The sequence below is a fragment of the Dendropsophus ebraccatus genome, chromosome 12, assembly GCF_027789765.1.
Source record: "Dendropsophus ebraccatus isolate aDenEbr1 chromosome 12, aDenEbr1.pat, whole genome shotgun sequence".
NCBI classification, from domain to species: domain Eukaryota; kingdom Metazoa; phylum Chordata; class Amphibia; order Anura; family Hylidae; genus Dendropsophus; species Dendropsophus ebraccatus.
This window is the reverse complement of record NC_091465.1, coordinates 30,609,186-30,635,063: the sequence shown is the minus strand read 5'-3', so window position 1 is coordinate 30,635,063 and position 25,878 is coordinate 30,609,186. Positions and strand designations below refer to the sequence as shown.

The following is a 25,878-nucleotide window of genomic DNA, read 5'->3' as shown; positions in this document are numbered from 1 at the left end:
TCTATGCTGTTTCCACAACTTAGTTATGTAGATAGCAGTGTTATGCTCCCAATAATGTAATAGGAGTCATGCAAACTACAGATTGAAACTTGTTTATCTGGTTTTAGCTTCCCGACCACCTTCAGTGGACATAACAGGGCTGGTGGGGGCCAGGGAAGCCTCAATCTCAAGACCACATGTAAGTGACATATTGGGAATATCCTGACATTTATAGCTACCCACATTCACCCACATGGAAATACTCCATTCAAGAAGAAATAAAGTGGTCAGAGCCAATGGGGGTCAAGCACTTTTTAGAACAGAAAGACCCTTTCTTTTAAGGCATTGTTTGCTGTCTAGGATACAAAAAGACATGGCTGCTTTTTTTTTTCCCAAAAATTGCGCCAAACTTGTCCACAGGCTGTGTGTGGTGTTGCAGCTCTGCCCCATTCACTTCAATAAAGGCAGAGCTGCAATCCTATCAGGAAGTAAATAAAAACCTTAAAAAACAAAAACAAAAACAAAAAAAAACAGTGCCACTCTTCTCCATGGCCCGTCAGGTATGGCACTGGCGCCACTGTAAATGGGACCGAGCTCCAATACAAGACACAACAGCAGCGATGCTTCTAGTATAAAAAGAGGGCTCTCATTCTAATTTTGGACAATCATAAAAACAATTAAAAAATTATCTATTTTACAGTCTAAAAAAAGATGTTTTTCATCTGTCCAGATCCGTCACATGCCTTCATGTGACTGCATTTCACTGCCCTAATTCAATTAAGACAAGTAATTTTGTGTACAGTAACATACAGGGGCAGAGGGGGGGATGGGAAGACCCCCTGGGGCCTAATTGTCCCTGTATTGTAACTGCTTGAAACCTAATTATAAGTGTTGGTGTGGTAAATGCATTATCATTTTTTGGAGGAGGGGGAAGGGGTAAAGTTCAGTAACCCCTTTAAACTACATCAAATTAACCTCTGTGTAAAACCAGTTGTAACCAATTACATTTAGAAAATAATGATACATATAAATGGTGACCAGGCGCATGCACAAGGAGGTCGGGAGCCTGAGATATCATAATCTAAGCTTTTTTTTTAAAAAAAAAACACTATTGTATAGGTTAGAGTTCTTCACTAGCCAGCTGTTGAAAAACTACAACTCCCAATATTCCAGAGTGTTCCAAGCCACTTCTCTTAAAGTTGTAGTTTTGTAACAGCTGGAGAGCGACAGGTTGTAGGGAATTTTTTTTTTGGTTCTGACAAGTCTATATGGCCCCAGCGTGTAGCTTCCCAGTATACACAGATGGGAAGAAGAGAAGCAATTACACTTCCAATACTTGGTACAGTCTTACAGAGCCTCTTTAAGTATTAAGTGGCAGCTATTCTGTTGAGTATAACTGGCAGCTGAAAAATCCTTTAGCTGACTGTTCTCGCTATCGCCTCCCCCCCACCATATAGGATCACACATGTCCAGCTCACACTAATTTATACGTTATGTCTGGCCAGTAACAAGAAGTAAGGACAAGTCCGCAAGAGAATTGCCCAAAAAATAAATAAATAAAATACATTGATATCCAACTCCCTCTAACCAAGAATAGACAGCCAGGGTCCGCCAGTAACTAGATCCCTCTGGAAACAAGAGAATCCGCCAACAAATAAGGAGCGTGTATGGGCATCTTAAGTGTTACAAAGTTTCTTTAGAATCCACAAACTAAACTATCTGGTCTGTTCTCCCCCCTCTTGCTTCTCCAAAAACACACAATAGATATGCAAATAGACCTAATACAAAGCAACGAACTTCCAAATCCCTTCTACCACACTCCCAACCGACTGCACAAACCTTCCCACAGCTTCTAGGCTAAATACTAAATTCTCACACAGTCAGCGCTCAGAAAAGCCAATAGAAAATATATCAATCATCTAAAAGCATATAGGGATTTTGACTATCTGGTCTCCATTCATTCCCAGGAATTGCTAAACTCTGTGTGAACTGCATGCGAGAGCAATGTAAGAGGACACATGGAACAGGCTACATTGTATATCAGGTGTAAGAATAATAGTTGCATAAAAGGTAAACACTATTGCAAAAATATTTGTCTACAGAGTTCAATATATAAAATATTATTATCAAAAAATTATAATATATTATATATATATTGATCTAGGTATCACTACTACTTTCCTATCACCTACAGGGCACAGCTATGACAGATCACAATGGTAAAACATGAAGATTTGCCCCAAAATGCATTGCATTCAAGCTAATCATATCCAATGTCTACCACAGACACAACAAATCTATTTGTAGTCATATAATGTGATGTGATAGGAGTCACAACCAGACTTCAACACAACTTTACACCAAAACTTTTTCAAAACTTTTTTTCTTGCAGAATTTAACTACAGAATCAGTAAAAGAACACAGAGAATGAGATCAGACTATGAAAACTATATTAAGGGAAGGGAAGGATTGTAAGAGATGTTCTGAAGATATAAAGTTGCAATGACATAGGGATGGAGTCCAGGCAGTGTGACTTACTCTTTGCCTTGCATGGAGTTCTTCCTGGAGAAGGAGTATCTAAGCTGGCGGTGAGGTTGCGGTACACAGCTCAGGTTCCCCATCCTGATCCCTTGCACTCCTGATCCACACTGAGCACAGGGCAGAGGACTGGGCTCCTACTCATCCTCCTCACTTCCGCTCACACGGGTGTAAATGTGGGTGTCACCCTGTGAGCAATGTGTGAGCAGCCTGCCCGGGCAACACACCCGCCTCACTCCTCTCTAGAGATAACCTGGGACTGACATGGATGTGTGAATTGGGATTGGGGGTGGGGGGGATGAATAATGACAATTACCCCCACCATGTCCCTGCTGGGATAGGAAAACAAGAGAGTGCCCACTTGGGGTGACTTTTCTGGAGATTGGACTAAATCTGATTATAATTCTGAGTGGTATTAGAATGCAATAGTTGTACAACCTGTAACTTTTCTGCTGCGGAAAGACTACAACTCCCAGCAAGTTGTCGTTTTGCATTACTAGCGGTCTTCCCCATACTGTGGCTCACTAGAAAAACTATAACTCCCATCATGCACTGTCAAATGTATACTGCAATCCAGTTCGCATCATGCCCTGACAATCAGGTGTGGACACAATGGGAGTTGTAGTTCTCTAACTAGGTTGTGGATCACTGTGCTACCCGTGCCACCTGTTGATTGCACATATCTTTAAACAATTCTTCACCAAGCTTTTTGAGGCTCCTGAAAGGTGTACCTGCTCAATTATGCAGTACTCCGTTGTTCCCCTATATTGATGCATAAAGCTTGGGCCAAAAGATCACAGCATGGTTCTATCTGACACAACCGAACAGTCAGCAGAAATCCAGTACCGTTAGATTTCTTATAATTCTGGGTGTGTTGAATGTCAACGTTCAATCAGTTTGCTGTATCTGGTAGCGGTTTGTTCTCTTTTCCCCTGTAAGAACACATGCATGGTCACCAAACACACTAGGTTAGGGGTTAGGAACCTTGGCTCTCCAGCTGTTGCAAAACTACAACTCCCATCATGCCTGGACAGCTAAAGCTTTGGCTATCCAGGCATGATGGGAGTTGTAGTTTTGCAACAGCTGGAGGGCCGAAGGTTCTGTACCCCTGCCCATGACAGACTTGCAGACGTTCTCTTGTAATGTGTGGATTATGGTATATATAAATTTGCTGCCCTTGATTTACTGCGGATTCCCAAAGACAGAAAAAATGCCAACAGACAACCCTTCTATTGTACTGGTTGTACCTTGGGCCTAATTATGCCGATTTCTCATGAACCTTGACCCTACACCCAGTGATTTTTACAGATATATAAATATGCATTTGCAGTCATTGTTTATTATAAAGGTGACAAAACATGTTGTCATGCTTTATACATTTCATATACTTCCACTTCTGGATGTCCTGCAGGAAGTGGTGTTTAATTTTCAGTCTGACACAGTGCTCTCTGCTGCCACCTCAGTCCCAGACAGGAACTGTCCACAGCAGGAGAGGTTTTCTATTGAAATTTGCTGCGGCTCAGGACAGTTCCTGTCTTGAACAGAGATGTCAGCAGAGAGCACTGTGTCAGACTGAAAAGAAAACAGCACTTCCTGCAAGACATACAACAGCTGATAAGTATTGGAAGACATGAGATTTTTAAATAGAAGGTAATTACAAATCTATATAACTTTTTGAAACCAGTTGATTTGAAAGAAAAAGATTTTCACCAGAGTACCCCTTTAAATTCAAGGGACTTTTTAATTAAAGACACACCCAAAGGCCAGTCCACATAAACAAGAATAATGTACCAACAGCCGTTATTGCACTGACGGGTGGCCAAACCACAAAATGACAGATTTAAAAATTATAAACAGACAAGAAAAAACATAGTGGGAACATAGCTTATCAGGTTTGTGGTCAAAAGACTGATTGCCATGTTCGCACACAGTTTTTGGTCCCATATTTTTTGTGCAAAGAAAAAGTGCTGTTTTTTTTGTAGCTTTCTATCAGTTTTTATAAAATAATATATATTAAATAACGTTTGCATTACCAGCAATAAAAAAAAAATCAACAATTAAAATAAAAAAAAAGTGTGAACATAGCCTAAGGCCAATTTCACACAGTTGTTTTACAGCCACATTTTTGCATCTGTATTACGGCCACAAGTCATGGCTTGACCATCAGAACTGCTGTTGGGCCAGGACTTGTGGCTGTAATATGCATTCACAAAGGCCTATGAAACCCACCCTAACCCATATAAGCCAATCGGAACAGGTGGTGACAAGACATAAAACCGCTTTGCCTCGGTTGGAGATGATTGTTTGACCCCCCAGGGGAGATGATTTGGCACCAATTACCCAACACATCAACAAATGATTTCTATGTCTATGGCCAAATATACCCAATATACCCAATGCCTGCAGGAAATATGCAAATTAGATAAGAGCGTTATGCAAATAGATGTGTGCGCCTTGCAGCGAAATTCCAGAGACGTTGGGTTGTAAGATGTCTTTGGGGTGGATGAAACACACTATAGTTTCCAACCAGGGAATCGCATGGTAATGTAGGGTCGGGTTCACACTGGTGTAATATAGTCTGTATTATGGTCTGAACTTCCGGAAGAACAGGTCTGATGAGTTGAAATGACAACAAAAATGTTTCTGTATTATACTGGTGTGAGCCCAGCCTATGGGCTGCCCAATCGGGATCAGGGTGGGAATCTGTAGACTTTTTTTCAGTTGGAAGTATAGGACTGTCTGACACTAGAATCAATGTTATAATAGGATTGATTATATCCCATAGAAAGTCAGTTTGCTTCTAAAACTTTACTTTCTCCACCTCGCTTCTAGTAGGATCCTAGACGAAAACCTTTAGAGACTTCACAGGCGTCTTAATTTGGGTGTTTTTTGGAAACAAGTTTGACTCTCCACCAATAGTGCAAGTTAAGTCAGAGAAGGATCAGCCATGTCTGGTTTCAATTATAGGCAGGGTACAAGAAACAGAGCTCAGGATACCATCAGGCCACTACAGAGAAACTGATTTAGGGCGGGTTCACACTACGGAATCCGCGCGGATAGGTTCTGGCGGACTCCGTCGCTCCTACCCATTTGTGGCGGTGCGCATATTTGCCCGTGCCATAGACACCATTCATGGCTGGGCGGATTCCGCGTTCTGCCGAAAGAATTGACGTGTCAGTTCTTTCGGCAGAACGCAGAATCGGCCTGGCCTTAGAATGGTGTCTATGGCACGGGCGGATATGCGTGCCACCGCGAACAGGTACAAGTGACGTAATCCGTCTGAACTTATCCGCATGGATTCGTTAGTGTGAACCCACCCTTAATCAGTAAACCTTAGATGTATTTACTTAAAAGAGCGTATTTCTATGATTTGCTTCTGCTCTGGACAGTTAGTAACATGGACAGAGGTGGCAGCAGAAAGCACTGTGTTAGACTGGAAAGAATACACTACTTCCTGTAGGACATACAGCAGCTGATAAGTACTGGAAGAGTGGAGATTTTTATATAGTCATTTACAAATCTATATAATTTTCTGGTACCAGTTGATTCAGAAAAAATGCCCTTTAAGGTGGCCATACATTTTTAATAATGTTGCATTATGATGCAATACATTTATGTGTTCTCTATGGGGAGAAGATAGGTAAGCCACAGCCATACAGCTCTGGGGCTAACTTATAACTCCAAGAACAATAGGAATGGCAAATAGTTGCAAGGCCGCCATACACCTTATACTGTCTGTTGAACATGTCGCCGGCAACCGGTTTGGTCGAGTTTAGTATAACCTTATCAGGTATATGGGCACTAGTCTAAACATGTCGACCCCCGTGATGAAATTGTTTACATGTCAATGGTGACTCTCCATGTCTCCACACACTTTAAGAGTACGTTCACACTTACCAGATCCGCAGCAGATTTCATTTAATTAACTGAACACAGCATCAAATCTGCACCATCAAATCTGCTGAGGATCTGCTGCAGATCCTGTAGGTGTGAACGCACCCTTAGGGCCCTATTCCACCGAACGATTATTGTTCAGATTATCGTTAAATCGTTCGAATCTAAATGATAATCGTTCGGTTGAAATGCAGTTAACGATTAACGACTGAACGAGAAATCGTTGATCGCTTTATAAGACCTGGACCTATTTTTATCGTTGCTCGTTCGCAAATCGTTCGCATTGAATAAGACATCGTTCGGTCGTTTGCAATAGATACGAACGCAATAGCGAAGAAATAGCAAAGAAAAAAACGATCGCACTTACGATCAAAAGTAACGATTATCGTTCCATGGAAATGAGTGAACGTTTTCAGGTCTTTCGCAATAGCAGTCGTTGGAGATCGTTAATCGTTAATGATTATGCAAACGATAATCGTCCGGTGAAACAGGGCCCTTAGAGGGGAATGGATGCCAATGGAATATTCTATACAATAATCCTTAGTTCCTAGCGTAGAGATTTGTGCAGCTGTTGCTGATGTATTTAGCTCGGATGACATTGTCTAGGTTGGACACAACTCAATCTAGTGCTCAGAACATGACTGATATAAAACGTTGTGCCGTCTCCTGCTGAAGAAACCATGGGGGGAGATTTATCAAACTGGTGTTAAGTAGAATTGGCTTAGTTGCCCCTAGCAACTAATCAGATTCCACCTTTTATTTTTCAAAGGATCTGTGAGGAAAATGAAAGGTGGAATCTGACTGGTTGCTAGGGGCAACTGAGCCAGTTCTACTTTAAACCATGTTTCATAAATCTCCCACATGTTGTAAAGTGAAACTGGCTCAGTTGCCTCTAGCAACCAATCAGATTCCACCTTTCATTTTCCTCACAGATCCTTTGAAAAATGAAAGGTGGAATCTGATTGGTTGCTAGGGGTAACTAAGCCAATTCTACTTTACACCATATTTGACAAATCTCCCCCCATGGTGTACACTTTACCTTTATTAACAGGCATTATCCCATAAGAGAGGGAAATGAGGGCGAGTTTTCTCCAGCTGTTGCTCCGCTGGGGTTTTTATAGGTGACACATGTTGAGTAAAGATCAGTCAATCATGTGAAGGTGTCAGGAAGGACAGAAGGTCACATAGGGCAAAAACCATATTACTTCTGGTCAAACCTACTGAAAACTGCCCACAGGCTAGAAATCTCCGAAAACACCCGAGGGTAGAAGAGCGTAAAAAGGGGGGATGAGTACAATGAGGTTTTGTCACTGACACCGTGTGACTACAATATCTGGAGAACTACAGATCTCAGTCCTAATCATGATATATTGTTCCTGTATTCTTCACAGTAAATACATACATATTGCAACCAGCATGGAGCAGTAGTCAGGATATCAGATTGTGACTGTTCCCATTGTCTTCTTAAGATTCGTAAAATTATTTTTTAGCAGGTACCCAATGCAGGTGGAAGGCGGCCCCAGACAGCCCTTATCTGTTTGTGTTCACTCGTGCTGAGCTTCATGGATCTAAACTATGTGGATATGTTTTTGTTAATTTAAGGAGGGTCCCAGGTTTTCATAACTGATGGCCTGTCCTGGGGATAGGTAATCAATATGAGATTGGCGGTGCACCCCCACCTGCATCACCAGCTGAAGGGCTGACAGCACTCAACAGGCACCGTGGCGTCTTCAGCATTTACATCTGATAGTCCTTGCATCATCGTACTACTGGTAATAGTAACACCAGGTAATGCAGAAGTTTCCCATTTTAAAGGGGTTATCCAGCGCTACAAAAACATGGCCACCTTCCCCCCTCTCTCGTCTCCAGATTTGGTGGGGTTTGGAACTTATTTCCATTGAAGTAAATGGAGCTTAATTGCAAAACACACCTGAACTGGAGACGAGAGGGGGAAAAGTGGGCATGTTTTTGTAGCGCTGGATAACCCCTTCAAGTGCACCACTGTTATATGCAAGGTAAATATTGAACCCTGTTTTTACTGACATGAGATATTGAGGATGGTAGGGATATCCCAATAGATGTTAAATGGGCACTGTAAAATGTATGCCATGTCTGGGTGTTTAGACCCCCACAGATCGTTAGATACAGTTGGGAGAAGGACATAGCTAAGCACTTGATTCTCTGCCATGTAAGTCAATAGAACCCCTTTCCTGCAGCAAGATGGAGATTATAGTGCTCCTGGGAGAGAATCACTCAGCGGAGTGCTTCTTTTTTTTTTTTTTTTTTTAAGTGACTGGATACTTTAAAGCAACACGGTACCCCAATTTGACACAAGGCTGTAAGTTTAAAAGTTGTTTTTTAGGACAATAACTGCATCACCTGCCAAACGGACCCCAGGACAGATCTTTGATTAAAAGCAGCTATGCGAAAGTACAAGCGGTGGGGGGAGGGCAGATTGTGGGTACAGAGTAGTTTTAAACCCCCATATAAAGAAAGGTTGGCGAAACTTGATGGTTTTAGTGCGATTGACTGACTCTTTGATGTGTACGGGGGCCTCTTGACAGATGATATTGCAGTTTAGAAGTGTCAGATGTTTTCAAATTCAGCTGCACAATGCTTTTATTAATGGTGCGTTCACACCTACAGGATCTGCAGCTGATTTTCTGCAGCAGATTTCATTTAAATAACTGAACACAGCATCAAATCTGCTGCAGATCCTGTAGGTGTGAACGCACCCTAACAGACTTAATGCTGCATTTACACGGAGCGATAATTCGCCCGATTGTACGATTAATGATTTCGAAGTAACAATTTTTTTTCTATAACGATCAGCATTTAGACGGAACGATATATCATACGGAAAAATCGTTTTGTGATCGCTTAAGCCTATCTCACACATAGGTTAAATCGGTGAACGACTGTTTACACGGAACGATCTGCTAATTTTTTGCGAACGACGATTTAAGAAAATGTTGTAAGATCAAAATGAATGATTTCTCGCTCGTCGTTTGATCGTTCTCTGCGTTAACATGTATGATTATCGTTCAAATTCGATCGTTATCGTGAAAACGATAATCGTTCCGTGTAAACGCAGCATAACTCTACTTAATTAAAATGTATTACTAGGAATTAACAAATAGGATTTCTACAAAATGTGATTGGCCAAGAGTGCCGTCCGTTCCTCTGACCGCCACCCGATTCCTTATTCCCCAGATCTTCTCTATTATATAGGTATGTAAATATGCTAGTTTGGTGCACTGGAGGTGGGCCCAGCAACCCCAGTACACCGATATCTTCTCCCCTTGGTGACACGCCTCCTCCAGAATCAAGTCTCATCACTGAGAGGGGGAGATGTCAGTGCAGTGGGGGTGCTGGGCCCGCCTCCAGTGCACCAAATTGGCATATTTACATACTTACATAATTGAGAAGATCTAGGGGACCAGACAACAGTCGGATGAAGCGATATCGCCATCGGATGAAGCGATATCGCTGGCGGCGCCGATCAGGCTGTATAAAAATCTTATTTTGTAATTCCTAGTGATACATTCGCTTTAAGGCCCTTTTACAAGGGTCGATTATAAGACAAATGAGCATTCCTAATACCCCCACCCGCACAATTGATTGAGCCTTGTAGACTAGAGACTTGGCAAAGGCCGATTGTCTTCTGTAGCCCCTCGGCCCTTATTTAAAGGGGTTATCGGGCGCTACAAAACATGGCAACTTTCTTCTAGAGAGAGCACCACTCTTGTCTCCAGTTTGGGTGTAAGTTTTGTAACTCAGTTCCATTGAAGTGAATGGAGCTTAATTGCAAACCACACCTGAACTGGAGACAAGAGCAGTGCTATAGCTAGAAGAAAGCAGCCATGTTTTTGTAGTGCTGGATAACCCCTTTAACCATCTGTTCTCCATAGAAATATTGTGTGTGCAGGTACACCCCCCTAAATCCATTGAAGACCACACAGCCAGAGGCGGACCTATCACTAGTTCAGCTGCACAGGGGCCCAGGCAAATAGAGGGGCCCGCCAGGCTCAGACTCTAAAGTGTCAGCTTAGCATGGTGCATGTCTGTAGTGGGCCCCCAGGCGGCATCAGCACCCGAGAAGTGCGGGCCCCATGCTCCTGTGAGGCCCCTTAGTGACTGGATGCTGTGCCCGGTCAGGGCTGCTTCTCCTCTTCACTGTCTGGCATACCTTGTGTGGGGAGGAGAGGGAGCATGCGGTGACAGCCGCCCCCCCTTCCTGTACTCCACTGTCCGGTATACCTTGTGTGGAGAGGAGAGAGAGCATGTGGTGACAGACGCCCCCCCTTCCTGTACTCCACTGTCTGGCATACCTTGTGTGGGGAGGAGAGGAGAGAGAGCATGTGGTGACTGGAGCTGGAGGGATCCTGCAGGGTTATGGCTGCCAGGGACAGGACTGTAAAGAGGAGCAACAGCAGCAGCACTGACAGTGAGTGATTATTGTCAGTGTGTCTGTCAGGCTGCTGGAAGTTGTAAGATAGAGGGTGGACTGTGTAAGAGAAAGCACAGAGCCCCCCACCCCCCTCTCTGGTGCTGTAAGTTTTATTGTAAGTTTATGCCTTTTAGCCAATATCTGTGCCCCTTTCCCCACTGCAGCATGGTTGTTTTTATCTTTCATCCCCCCCTAAGCAGCCACATACAGTACATGTCTCCCACCTGTCCATCCACATACAGTAAATGTATCCCACCTGTGCAGCCACATACACAGTAAATGTATCCCACCTGTGCAGCCACACACAGTACATGTATCCCACCTGTGCAGCCACACACAGTACATGTACCCCACCTGTGCAGCCACACACAGTACATGTATCTCACCTGTGTAGCCACATACAGTACATGTATCCCACCTGTGCAGCCACATACAGCACATGTATCCCACCTGTGCAGCCACATACAGTACATGTATCCCACCTGTGCAGCCACATACAGTACATGTATCCCACCTGTGCAGCCACATACAGTACATGTATCCCACCTGTGCAGCCACACACAGTACATGTATCCCACCTGTGCAGCCACATACAGTACATGTATCCCACCTGTGCAGCCACATACAGTACATGTATCCCACCTGTGCAGCCACATACACAGTACATGTATCCCACCTGTGCCACAGCAGAGATTAAGGGCCCATTTGTTCTATCCCCTATTAGAGCTGTTCTGGGGTCACTTCCACACTTTGATCTATATACTCTCATCCCCCACACAGCATCCAGTGTATAATGCACCCAGCACCCTCCAAGTACAACAGCTGCAAACACTACAACTCCCAGCATCTACTGACAGTCTGACGTCCTCAGGATGTGCTGGGATTTGAAGTACAAATGAGCAGGCAGCTCAAGTGGTTGTCTTCTCAGAAACTACAACTCCCAGCATTCTCGGAGAGCTTCATAAGTGTAAGGCTTTCTGAGAGTTGTAGTTATTGTTATTCCGGGAGTTGTGGTCACAGATACATCAGTCCAAGATGGGACAAGGTCGCTTCTGACGGGTTCTTTATTTGGGTGCCCCCCATGATCAGTCCTATTGGTTGGCTACAGGTACCCCAGCCACAGGTACCCCAGTGTGCTGTAGGGCCCTCCCGAGAAACCAGGACACCCGGGTGTACATATGTGTGCGCCTTCAAGGCAGAGAGATGGAGAAACGGATGGGTTATGGGGGCCCAAACGCATTTTTTGCACAGGGGCCCTTTGAAGTATATGTCCGCCCCTGCACACAGCTTAGCTTAAAAAAATATACATATATGCTTGTTGTCTACGGTTATATTAAACATTTATAGGGTTATTGTTACCTGGCCAAGAGGTGAGCTCTTTAGCTGGCTTGTAGCTGACACTTCACACCCACATACATAAGTCTCTCTTCATATTGAATGACTTGTGTGTAATACATAATATACATGGTCGGACACCACACATGCATTGTTAGACAATCTTCCCAGTCACTTTCCTTACACACGTCACCTATTGTAAGTAAAGATAGATAGTTCAGACAGAGCCTGGGGATAAAGAACATGATAGCGCTGCGCGATCAGGTGTCTTACAGGTGTCTCTGAGACTGGAATACTTATCCCTGTCTGTGGGCTGTCATTCAGTCAGGTGTACAAGACGCCGGTTTCATGTCAACACAGTCTTATCTAGAGTATTGTGGAAACACGACAACCTTGGTTAGGTCTGCGACTGCAAATCAGGCGTATGTGACCTGAGACTCGCCGGATGGTTCACTGCCCCTCATTGATGTCTATTGAAGACGCATTATGTTTGCTTCCTTAGGTTCAATGACTCGTTCAGGGAAAGAGCATCAATGCACATTTGACATTTTCTGCATTCACTTGACATAATCCGGTTCACATACCGTATGTGTTTATCCTCAATTGGAGCGATTATGTTGGCGACGGACTATAGACAGAATATTAGGCTGTATGACAGGTGTCCTTGTGCGTTACGACAGGTGTAGGAATAGATGGTGCCTGAGGGGTCCAAAGGAACTTATTCTATGCTAAACGTACATAGTAGGTGGGGGTGGGGGGCTGATGCTTCAAGTGAAAATTAACTTTCTTAAAGGCATAGTTCACCTAAAAAATCTTTTAAATCAACTGGTCCCAGCAAGTGCAGGAGAGTTGTAATTTACTTCTATTAAAAAAAATCTTAAGTCTTCCACTACTTATGAGCTGCTGTATGTTGTGCAGGAAGTGGTGTATTTTTTTTCCAGTCTGACACAGTGCTCTCTGCTGCCACCTCTGCCCATGTCAGGAACTGTCCAGAGCAGTAGCAAATCCCCATAGAAAACCTCTCCTGCTCTCCAGACTGGAAAGAATACACCACTTCCTGTAGGACATACAGCAGCTGATAAGTACTGGAAGACTTGCTTTTTTTTTTTTTTTACAGAAGTAAATTACAAATATCTGGCACTTTCAGTTGATTTAAACAGCTTTGCAACAGCTGGAGGGCCAAGGTTTTACAACCCTTTCCTAAGAGTTGTATATTTTTACTTTTGCATGACATGTAGTTACACTAATCTTTTGATTTTGCATATTTTAGCTCCGATGTAGTGGAAATGAGTGCTGTGCCATAGTCCCCTTTCTCCAGATGAGGGTCTGGCACTGACAAGTTGTTGCAATCTCTTTTAGTGAAGCGAATGATGAAGTGCGCAGAGGGATCCCCCGTCCTCATCACCATGAGACCGCTGTGGGGAAATATAAACACCCAGGCTGTGGGAGTGAAGCCCTGGAGATTCCTTTCCCATAATAGGCTCCTGTTTTTAGTAGGTGTCTGGTGCTATATTGCATGAACCCCTTTTTGTTTAAAATTTAAATCCATACGTTTTAGGACCTCTTCTAAGGATAGAAATCTATCTGCCTTTATTCACATTTGTCAAACTCAGATTACCTCTCATTATGATATATCCAGTAAATAGGAAAACTGACAGCCAAACATTATCTCTTGTATCCTCTACCCATCCCCCCTCATACACAGATATGTTTGGCATGGTTAAGCATTTCTGTTTTCTTTATGAGGACGGGTCTTTAGTAGAGATGAGCGAATCGGGTTCGGGTTTGAGTCCATCCGAACTGGAACTTTTGGCATTTGATTAGCGGTGGCTGCTGAAGTTGGATAAAGCCCTAAAGCTATGTGGAAAACATGGATATAGTCATTGGCTGTATCCATGTTTTCTAGACCAGTGATTTTCAACCTTTTTGGAGCCGCGGCACACTTTTTATACTTAAAAAATCCTGGGGCACACCACCAACCAAATGGCACAAAATGACACTAAAACAGTACATATTATACATATAGTTAATAATATAGATTCTAAATGTATTTATACTCACTCAGTGTGAAACTTGGGCCTGTTTTCTTCTCCCCCCTGTGCTTCTCTCCACCATACTTCTCCCCCCTACTTCTCTCCTGTGCTTCCCTCCACCATACTTCTCCCCCCTGCTTCTCTCCTGTGCTTCTCTCCACCATACTTCTCCCCCCTGCTTCTCTCCTGTGCTTCTCTCCACCATACTTCTCCCCCTGCTTCTCTCCCCCATGCTTCTCTCCTGTGCTTCTTTCCCCCGTGCCTCTCTCCACCATACTTCTCTCCCTCCTGCTTCTCTCCGCTGTTTCTCTCCCCCATCCCCATACTTCTCTCCCCCCTGCTTCTCTCTCCTGTTTCTCCCCCATCCCCAGGTTTCTCTCCCCCATTGTTTTCTCCTGTTTCACAGGGGCACCATAGTTTGGTGAACTTTCCCCGCGGCACACCCGACCATGTGTCGCGGCACACTAGTGTGCCACGGCACACTGGTTGAAAATCACTGTTCTAGACAACCTTAGAGCTTTATCCAAGTTCAGCAGCCCCCGCAAATCAAATACCGAATGTTCGGGTTCGGATTGACTCGAACCCGAACCCGCTCATCTCTAGTCTTTAGCCACAACCAGAGTGCTCTGACTGCAGCTTATCTCTCTGAGAACAATGGGGTCAGAAGGTGATTTTCCACTGTGCCAACATCATCTGTCGGTGAACGTTGCCCACCCTATACCCGACCTTACAGTTGCCTCAAATACTTTAGTGAAAAGTTGACTGACCCACTGGTGGGACCTCTGTATGGGGGCCATCCAACTTTCTCCAACAAATTTAAAGGATCCCTATCGACCACTTGTTACCTTAGAGCAGGGGTGCACAACACCCTTTGGCTATACAGATATGATGGGAATTGTAGTTTTGCAGCAGTTAAAGGGCCATATGCTGTGCACCCCTGCCTTAGAGGATGAGCAAACTTACAATAAGGCTATGTTCCAACACAGTATTTTTGCCTAATATTTTGATCAGTATTTTGCAACTGAAACCACGAGTGAACTGAAAACACAGAAAGGCTATGTTCACTTACTGTTGAACTTTAGTCGATGGCTGCCATTTAATAACAAATAATTGCCTTTATTTTAAAACAACAGACGTTATTTGTCATTAAATGGCGACTGTCCACGAAATTTCAACAGTGTGTGAACATAGCCTTTCTGTGTTTTCAATTCACTTCTGGTTTTGGTTGCAAAATACTGAGCAAAAATAATGTGTGGGAACATAGCCTAAGGCTATGTTCACACTACGTAAGGGTGGTATTACACGGGCCGAGCAGGGCCCGATAATACCTGTAAACGAGCAGCGATCTGCTAGATCGTTGCTCGTTTACTGGACCTATTACACGGCCCGATAATCGTTTGACAATAGCTGCAAGGACATCGTTACCGATGTCCTTGCAGCCCTTGCTAAACTGGCATACATTACCCATCCACGTTCCAGGGCTGCTCCTGCCGTCCGCTTCTCCCGGGGGTCCCGCGCGCTCTCTAGCGTCACAGCAGCCTGTCAGCTGGTAGGCCGCTCAGCCAATCACAGGCCGGGACCGCCGCGGCCTGTGATTGGCTGAGCGGCCTATCAGCTGACAGGCCTCTGTGACGCTAGAGCGCGCGGGACGCAGGGAGAAGCGGACGGCAGGAGCAGCCCTGGAACGTGGATGGGTAATGTATATCGTTAGTCGCCGGCCACGCACCGCTATTACACGCAGCGGTGCGCGGTCGGCGCCCGACGAAAATAGGTTCTAACCTATATCAACGATCAGCCGATGATCGTTGTCATCGGCTGATCGTTGCATTTATTACAGAGAGCGATAATCGGCCGAATCGGGCCAATTCGGCCGATTATCGTTCCGTGTAATACCACCCTAAAACTACGGCCGTAGTTCTCGCCGCAGAACTACGGCCATAGTTTTGAGGGGTGGAACATAGGCTTATTTTCAATGGGATCCCAGCCGGAGCGTACACAAATCGTATGCGCTCCGGCCGGGATCCTATGCGGCGCCGGAAAAAACACCTGTCTGGCCGCTTGCTTCACTGTGGGCTATGGGAAGCTCTGATGCGGGCGCGCGCTGATGTGCCTGCATCAGAGCTCAGCGGCCGGAAAGATCACGGAACGGCTGGATGTTCACGTAATGTGAACATAGCCTAAAACTGTTTGCACCAAAGTGGATGCTCAGCATTTGAATCCTGGGGGCTGGAGAAGATGGATGCAGCTGTAGGGCTGCCTGGAAAGCATGGATACAGCCTTACTAAGGCTGTATCCATGTTTTCAAGGCAGCCCTAGCGCTGTATCCATCTTGTCCAGTCTCCAGGACTCAAGTACAGTGGGGGAGATTTATTAACCATGGTGTAAAGTAAAACTGGCTCAGTTGCCCCTAGCAACCAATCAAATTCCACCTTTTATTCCTCACAGAATCTTTAGAAAATGAAAGGTGGAATCTGATTGGTTGCTAGGGGCAACTGAGCCAGTTTCACTTTACAACATGTTTGATAAATCTCCCCCAGTGTGTTTAAGTTTGGGCAAACCTAAACTTAAGGCCCTAATATTATTATTATTATTATTATTATTATTATTAATAAACGATTATTGAATGATGTCGACTGATCATTGTCTGTAGTTGTCTTTCAGCATGTTGAAAGACAAACAACTTAGCAACGATCTGCTGCTGTCATTCAGTGGAATGGGAGCGGCAGCAGTAGACCGCCGCTATCTTCTATGGGCTGCCCGGACAATCTAGCGATTCCCTATGGCCCCCCCCTGCTCTTACCCTCTTGCTGCAGACACATGTAATAGCAGGCAGCTAGCAGACAGTGCTCGTTTTCTCCTCTCCATTGCCCCGTATTATAGAGGCTTTACTGTAAGGTCCACGTCATCCATTGTTTTTGTGAACAGTCTGCACTAAAAAAATTACATTGGAAAATATGTAAACATTTGTGCAGAGTAAGTTGCATTAAGATAAATAAAATTTGTGCATTTGAAATCCACTCAAAATCCTAGGTCTGCAACTAAACCTACACCACTCATCCACATTTCTGCTACGGATTTTACAACCCGCAGCATATATGCCAAACGTGAGCGTGACCTAAAGGGAACCATGGACGTTACTTTAATAGAATTGTTAATTGAATGGGTTATAATGAGTGAATCAATGCTGGATTGGATGTTAACGCAGGAGCAGATGGGTAGCTGTAGGCCTATATGCACAAGACCTGTTGTTAGTAACAACAGCTGGCAAGACATGTTAGGACTTGTAGTACCCCAGCTCCCAATGAAGGACGCAGGGCTGTCTCCTCTGATAACATTAGATGTGGACTGTGCTTTGATAAAAGAGATGTAAATGGAGTAATCAAGTAATGTTAATTGTACAAACTATGTTACCCCGAACAGGATTAACTCAGGATTTACCTTAGATAACGTCACTTATGCAAATGTCATATTCTACATCTGTCAAGACTCTCTTCCTATGGAAAACTACTATAAATACATTAAAGGTTAATGTACCTGTGGCCTGAAGGGATACTACCTGCATAGGGGAGTCACTAGCTATAACAATAGATTCTTGTTTCATTACCCTTTAGGATTAGTATACAGCAGAGCTCAGCAACCAAACACATAGAATGGATAAGGATATAAGAGTTTCATTTTATAATACAAAAGTCATGTATCAAATTGCAAAGTGATTACAGTTTCAATTGATGATTTCATTGTCCTAGAATATGATACATACATATACCAGCCATATACAGCCTACATAAGATAGGTGCTATCTCTAATGCTGCGTTTACACGGAACAGTTATCGTTCGAATTTGCACGATAACGATTGCATTTAAATGATAATCGTTCCGTGTAAACATAACGAACGATCAAGCGGCGAGTGAGAAATCGATCATTTTGATCTTTGAACATGTTCTCAAATCGTCGTTGGTCGTTCGCAAAAAAATCGTAGATCGTTTCGTGTAGACAGTCTTTCACCGATTTAACCTATGTGTGAGATAGGCTTAAGCGATCGCAATACGATTTTTCCATATGATATATCCGTCTAAACGCTGATTGTTATCAAAAACAAATCGTTATTTCGAAATCGTTAATCGTACGATCGGGCGAATCATCGTTCCGTGTACGCAGCATAACATTCCCCCATACAATAGGCTAAGGGTCCCCATATACTAATAACTGATGGCTGAATGATCGTCATCCCAAACACAAGAAGTTCGGCATGGACAAGTGTTCTCTATGTTTTCTATGTTATGTGGCTTATCTCTCCCAGAACCAAAGGGTCAGACAGTAATTTTCCATCATGTCCAACCCCTATCTCCACTGACATTATCTGTTGGTGATCAGTTGAGCCCTATACACCTTATACTGACCACTTGGAGCAATGAATAAAGTGTATGGGGACCCTAAGCATGAATGCGTTCTCAATGGACAGAGGAGGGAACGGTGGATAAGATTTCTCTGATAGCAACTTATCTCCCTAAAAATAACAGTGCTAGACAGTTGAAATTTAACATGGCCAATCCTTCTTTCTTCTAACATCATGTAAGGCAGGGGTTTAATTACCACTGTAGCAGCCATAGCGGCTGCTTTAGGACCCACTGTATCAGGGGCCCCGTTGGCCGCTTCTGCAATTTACTGGGTCCCCTGAGCTGTCATTATTTTCAGCACCAGGTGGCTGAAAAGGCCTCCCAGGATCTTTAAAAGTCCCTTTAGGTGAAAGCATTTCTGTTTTCTTTATGAGGATGGGTCTTTAGCCACAACCAGAGTGCTCTGACTGCAGCTTATCTCTCTGAGAACAATGGGGTCATATACCTCATATACTTTAGTGAAAAGTTGACTGACCCGCTGGCGGGACCTCTGTATGGGGGCCTTCCAACTTCCTCCAACAAATTTAAAGGATCCCTAGCGATCACTTGTTACCTTAGAGCAGGGGTGCACAACACCCTTTGGCTATACAGATATGATGGGAATTGTAGTTTTGCAGCAGTTAAAGGGCCATATGCCGTGCACCCCTGCCTTAGGGCCCTATTCCACCGGACGATTATCGTTCGCATAATCGTTAGCTATTAAAGATTTCAAACGACCGCTATTGCGAAAGACCTAAAAAAATTCACTCATTTCCATGGAACAATAATCGTTACTTATGATTGTATTTGCGATTGTTTTTTCTTCGCTATTTCTTAGCTATTGTGTTCATATCTACTGCGAATGACCGAACGTCTTATTCAATGCGAACGATTTGCAAACGTTTTGTGAACAAGCAACAATAAAAATAGGTTGTTACGTTCGGTGGTTAACCCCTTAAGGTCAAAGCCAATATTCGTTTTTGCACTTTTGCTTTTTCCACTTTATGTTTAAAAGTCCATAGCACTTTTTTTCACCTAGAGACTTATATGAGCGCTTATTTTTTGTACTTTGCAATGACAGGCATTATTTTTCCATAAAATATGCTGAAAAACCGGAAAAAAATCATTTGCGCTGTCAAATTGAAAAAAACAGGAATTTGTTTTGATTTTGGGGAGTTTTGCATTTACGCCGTTCGCCCTATGGTAAAACTGACTGGTTATGCATGTTCCTCAAGTCGTTACGATTACAACGATATATAACATGTATAACTTTTATTGTATCTGATGGCCTGTAAAAAATTCAAACCATTGTTAACAGATATATGTTCTTCAGGCTACAAACCCACTTGGCGGGTCTGCAGCGAGTCCCCTTGCTGCGTATTTGCAGCGAGACTCGCTGCAGATCCCGGCCCTATACTTTTAATGGCAGACAAACACGCAGCAGGGATGTACATCCCTGCTGCGAGTTTGTCTGCAGCCCACCGCATTAACCCGCCGGAGCTGATACTTCACCTGATCCCGGCTCCGGCGGTTCCCGATGTCTTCAGCAAGCTGGAGCGGGGACCAGGTGAAGTATATGCTCCAGCCAGCCGCCCGCAGCCCCGGCCGCCCGATCGCCCCCCTGCAGCACCGATCGCTTGCACGCCCCCCCCTGCAGCACCGATCGCTTGCACGCCCCCCCCAATCGCCCCCCTGCAGCCCTGGGCGCTCGATCGCCCCCCCTGCAGCCCCCATCGGGGGGCATGCGAGCGATTGGTGCTGCGGGGGGGGCGATTGGGGGGGGCGTGCGATCGGTGCTGCGGGGGGGCGTGCGCTCGGTGCTGCGGGGGGGGGGGGGGGGGGCGGCGATCAGGTGGCTGGGGCTGCGGGCGGCTGGCTGGAGCATATGCTTCACCTGGTCCCCGCTCCGGCTTGCTGAAGACATCGGGAACCGCCGGAGCCGGGATCAGGTGAAGTATCAGCTCCGGCGGCCGGGGGGTTAATGGGGTGGGCTGCAGACAAACTCGCAGCAGGGATTTACATCCCTGCTACGTGTTTGTCTGCCATTAAAAGTATAGGGCTGGGATCTGCAGCGAGTCTCGCTTCAAATACGCAGCAAGGGGACTCGCTGCAAACCCGCCAAGTGGGTTTGTAGCCTTAGGGTATAAACCCACACACCATATATGCAGCGTATTTGCTGCTGCGATACGCAGCAAACTCGCAGCAGATTAGATCTAAATAACTGAAGACAGCATCAAATCTGTACCAACAAATCTGCTGCGTTTTTGTTGCATATCTGCTGCGTATACGGTGTGTGGGTTTATACCCTTAAAATCTTTTTGATCACTTTTTATTAAATTTTTTCTGGAATTGATGCGACCAAAAATGCGCAATTTTTTTGCGCTTAGGCCGTTTACCGTGCGAGATCAGGAATGTGATAATTTAATAGTTCGGGCGATTACGCACGCGGCAATACTAAATATGTTTATTTGTTTATTTATTTATATTTATAAAATGGGAAAAGGGGGGGGATTTGGACTTTTAATGGGGGAGGGGATTTTTTATTAATAAAAAAACATTTTTACTTTTATTTTTACTTTAACTAGAAGTCCCCCTGGGGGACTTGTATATAGACAGCACTGATCTCTCATAGAGATCAATGCTGTGTATATACACAGCAAAGGTCCATCAGATCGGTGATAGATTGCTATGGCCTGCTGCAGGCCATAGCAATCTATTGCCAAGTCGGGATCAGCATCATTCCGACGCTGAGGCCCGGCACGGGCAGAAGAACGGATCTCCCCCCCGCGATCGCATTGCGGGGGGAGATCCGTCCCACTAGACAGGGACGTGAGGTCTGAAGCCTCTAAGTGCAGCTGTCAGGTTTGACAGCTGCACTCAGAAGCTTAATTAGCCGGCGCGGAAACGGGACCCGCGCCGGCTAATAGAGGCACTGCCCGGCTGCACATGTCAGCCGGGATTAGCGCCGTTCAGAGCGGGGTCCCGGCGGGACCCCACTCTGAACACCCCCCGCGGCACCATGACGTATCAGATACGTCATGGGTCGCTAAGGGGTTAATCGTTAACTGAATCGTCAACCGAACGATTATCGTTTAGATTCGAACGATTTAACGATAATCTGAACGATAATCGTCCAGCGGAATAGGGCCCTTAGAAAATGAAAAGGTGTAATTACCACTGTAACAGCCATAGCGGCTGCTTTAGGGCCCACTGTATCAGGGGCCCCGTTGCCCGCCTCAGCAATTTACTGGGTCCCCTGAGCTGTCATTATTTGCAGCACCAGGTGGCTGAGAAGGCCTCCCAGGATGATCAAATGTCCCTTTAGGTGAAAGCACTCCTGACGGCTTAGTGGTCAGTCAAAAAAAGGGGGGGTGGGGGCAATTAAAAGTTTGCAATGGGGCCCAGACATTTCTAGTTACGCCCCCGATGTTAGGGGAGTCAGAAGGCCACCATACACGTCAGATGGACAGTCAGTCTTGCCAAATTTGGCAGGTTTGATGAGCACATCTTTACTTTGTTAGGCAACGAGAAAGATCACATATATGAAAATTGGGATTGCCAGTCCTGTTTGGCCCCCTTGTTAATATTGTGACTTTATATTTAGGATTATACAGGGCTATATGTTGCTAGTAATTGTAGGCCTTGGCCTTGTAGATTAAAGCAATTGTTGAAGAACAGAAAACAGTATGATCACCCCCCCCCCCACACACACACACACACACACACACACACACACACTCTCAAGGGCGGGAGGGATGCATATCTGGGGGGCATGTCCACTTCTGCAGAATTTTTCGGAGGCTACCCTACAGGCCCTGTTAAACCAAGTGATTATCAGCCGAACTAGTCCGATTATGAGCCGTTACCACTGATAATCACTTGGTGTAATAGCTAGTGTTAAAATAGCTAGTGTTCAATGATAAATGTAATAGCTAGTGTTAAATGATATCGGGTGATCCTTGTCTTTCAACATGTTGAAAAAAATTACAATGATAACGAGGGCCTGCTGGCCGTTGCTTTGTGTAAGAGGAGCGGCGGCAGCAGATCGCCGCTATCCCCCATGGGCTTCCCAGACGATCTTTAGATCTTTAGCTCCCCGCGGCCTCCCCACTCTTACCTGCTCGCTGTCTGTGCGTGTAATAGCGCCAACGAGCGGGGAACAAGGAGAAAATGAGCGCTGACCTGACAGGTCGGCGCTTGCTTGCTCCTCCAGATTGACCCGTGTAATAATGCCAACAGGGAGCAGGGATCGATCCTCCAGATGGGCCCGTGTAATAGGGCTTGACGTATTATCCATGAAAACAAAGGAATCTTAAAAGGGGTTATCCAGCGCTTCAAAAACATGGTCACTTTTCCCCCTCTCTTGTCTCCAGTTCAGGTGCAGTTTGCAATTAAGCTCCATTTACTTCAATGGAACTGAGTTTCAAAACCCCACCCAAACTGGAGACAACAGTAGGGGGAAAGTGGCCATGTTTTTGTAGCGCTGGATAAACTCTTTAATTCCTAAAGCCCCAGAAGCTGTACTCCTTTATGTTTCCAATGGCCCAATCCTGTATCCTAACTGGGTTTGTTCTTCCCCTCATGTCCCATTGCCACTCCTGGCTTGCTATTATAAATGCCTCCTGTTTGGTCTCCCCCCCCCCCCCCCCCCCCATCACTTTTCCTTCTTTTTCTTACAGGAACATGTAACCAATTGTCATCCTGAGTTTAATTCCTACCCTTTTTTGTTTCTTCTTTGTCATTGTCCTTGCTTCAATGGTTTTCTTTTCATCAGCCTTACCAATTGGCCTTAAAGGGGTTGTTCACCATAACTTTTTTTCTTTCAGATCAACTGGTGCCAGAATGTGCCAGAGATTTGTAATTTACATCTATTAAAACATTTCAAGTCTTCCAGTACTTTCAGTGGTCTGGGCAGTGCCTGACATGGTCAGAGGTGGCAGCAGAGAGCACTGTGTCAGACTGGAAAGACTACACCACTTCCTGCAGGACATACAGCAGCTAATAAGTAATGGAAGACTGGAGATTTTTTTAATAGAAGTAAATAACAAATTACAATTACAGAGTAGAAAGCCATCTTATGGAGTATGAACCATCTTTCAGTCTCCTAACGCATGTTTGAGTACGATTTTTGTTGCTCTAATGCAAGGATGGAGAACCTTCTGCCCTCCAGCTGTTGCAAAACTACAATTCCCATCATGCCTATGTTTAAAGGAGAAGTCTGGTGAAAAGTTTTATTAAAGTATTGTATTGCCCCCCAAAAGTTATACAAATCACCAATATACACTTATTATGGGAAATGATAATAAAGGGCTTTTTTCCCTGCAATTACTACTGCTTTAAGGCTTCACTTCCTGGATAACATGGTGATGTCACTTCCTGGATAAAATGGTGATGTCACTTCCTGGATAACATGGTGATGTCACGACCCGACTCCCAGAGCTGTGCGGGCTGTGTGGCTGCTGGAGAGGATGATGGCAGGGGGACACTGAGGGACACAGGGCACTGGAGGGACACTGAGCATCCCTCTGCCATCATCCTCTCCAGCAGCCACAGCCCGCACAGTTCTGGGAGTCGGGTCGTGACATCACCATGTTATCCAGGAAGTGACATCACCATTTTATCCAGGAAGTGACATCACCATGTTATCCAGGAAGTGAAGCCTTGATGCAGTAGCAAGTGCAGGGAAAAAAGCACTTTATAAGCATTTCCTGTAATAAGTGTATATTGGGGATTTGCATAATTTTTTTTTGGGGGGGGGGCAATATAATACTTTAATAAAATTTTTAGCTGGACTTCTCCTTTATTTGTTTTATGTTTAATTGGAAAAAAATTGGGAATACAAAAAAAAAATTCCGTTTTCTAGTCCCACATGCAGTATTCATTCTCTAATCTGCTTCTGTAGCCATAGCCTAAAACCTGCACTTATCCCTATTTAACCTAGATTGTAACTGGAGCCTGATGGAATGAGTGTACTGCTTTCTTACAAGGCTCGTATAATGATATGGTCAGACCGTCCAGGGCTGCCAAACTGGATTCACTATTTCCTCCCTATTCTCTGTCTCTAGAAAGCCACAATAAAGGGACAAGCCTGTTCTTGCCTCTCTTCTTGTGTAACTTAGTATATTCCAAGGAAAAGGCTGCGGTGACATCATCAAGGCAGAGTGGTGACATCATTAAGTGAAACTGCAGTTTTGTATATTGTACTTTTTCGGGTTTAGGAAACTATGATATGAAGAAAATCTAAGCACAGCATGAAGTCACCCTCTGGAGCAGTGTCCTGATCCCTGGTTACAGCTAATACCAGACACAGAAACAGAGCTGAGAGTCTGACAGACATGAACAGGTGCTGGACAGAAGTCAAGTGTGGAGGGAACCCAAAGGCCAAAGGGAGACATGGGGGAGGGGTGCGATCTGGGACTTTTACTGCCTTACCAAAACTAATGTTTCTTTTTTGTCTTGTATATGAAACACCTTCCGACATAGTTTTTGCAAACTTACTTAAAACCCTATTTTCTAAAGGTGGTCGGGCTTCTTAAAGGAAATTATAACAATGCATATAAGATTTCTCTGACCAAATCATATTCATGTACACGCAGTAAACTACCCGTACTGCACAACTCCAGGGTGTGGTGTATAGTGGAGTGTGCAATCCAGGATAATGCTAGCTACGATTGCAGATTTAAGATATGTAAAGGGAATGTCACCTACATTTACTGATTAGAGTCAGATACTTAACTTTGTTCTTTTATTCTAATCTATTTCTATTTTCTATTTCTATTTATTTTACACAGTCATATTGCCTGGGCTATATACAGTTTCATCTCTGTCTAAGACAGGAACTGTCTTTTATGGGGATTTGCTGCTGCTCTGGACAGTTCCTGTCACAGACAGAGGTGGCAGCAGAGAGCCCTGTGTCAGACTGGAAAGAATACACCACTTCCTGCAGGACATTCACGAGTTGATAAGTACTGGAAGACTTTTTAAAAAAAATAGAAGTATATTACAAATCTATATAATTTTCTGAAATCAGTTGATTTAAAAGTTAAAAAAAAAAATTAGCTGGGGGTACGCCTTTAAGGGCCTGGGAAACCTTCTGACACTTTTTAGCCTTTTTCTACATTCTGAAAGTACAGACAGATATAGGAAAGGTAATGTGTGTCTCCTTGACCTAACAGCTATCTAATGCTACGTTTACATGGAACGATTGTCGGGCGTATTTTCGCGATAACGATCGCATTAAGCGATAATTGTTCAGTGTAAACGCAGCGAACA

The 25,878-nt window shown here is 44.4% G+C and overlaps 1 protein-coding gene and 1 long non-coding RNA gene across 2 annotated transcripts in view; one reads left to right on the top strand and one right to left on the bottom strand.

Annotated features, from left to right (window-relative positions):
• The window catches only part of PLEKHN1 (pleckstrin homology domain containing N1), a 40,347-nt gene extending 37,683 nt beyond the window's left edge, over positions 1-2,664 (bottom strand). The window contains exon 1 of the mRNA XM_069949008.1: positions 2,518-2,664. Within this exon, the coding sequence (XP_069805109.1) occupies positions 2,518-2,600 (83 nt within the window). The 5' untranslated portion in view covers positions 2,601-2,664. The remainder of the gene's footprint in view (positions 1-2,517) is intronic.
• LOC138770086 (uncharacterized) overlaps positions 1-25,878 on the top strand; it is a 56,775-nt gene that overhangs the window by 8,423 nt on the left and 22,474 nt on the right. The gene's annotated exons all lie outside the window — the stretch shown is intronic.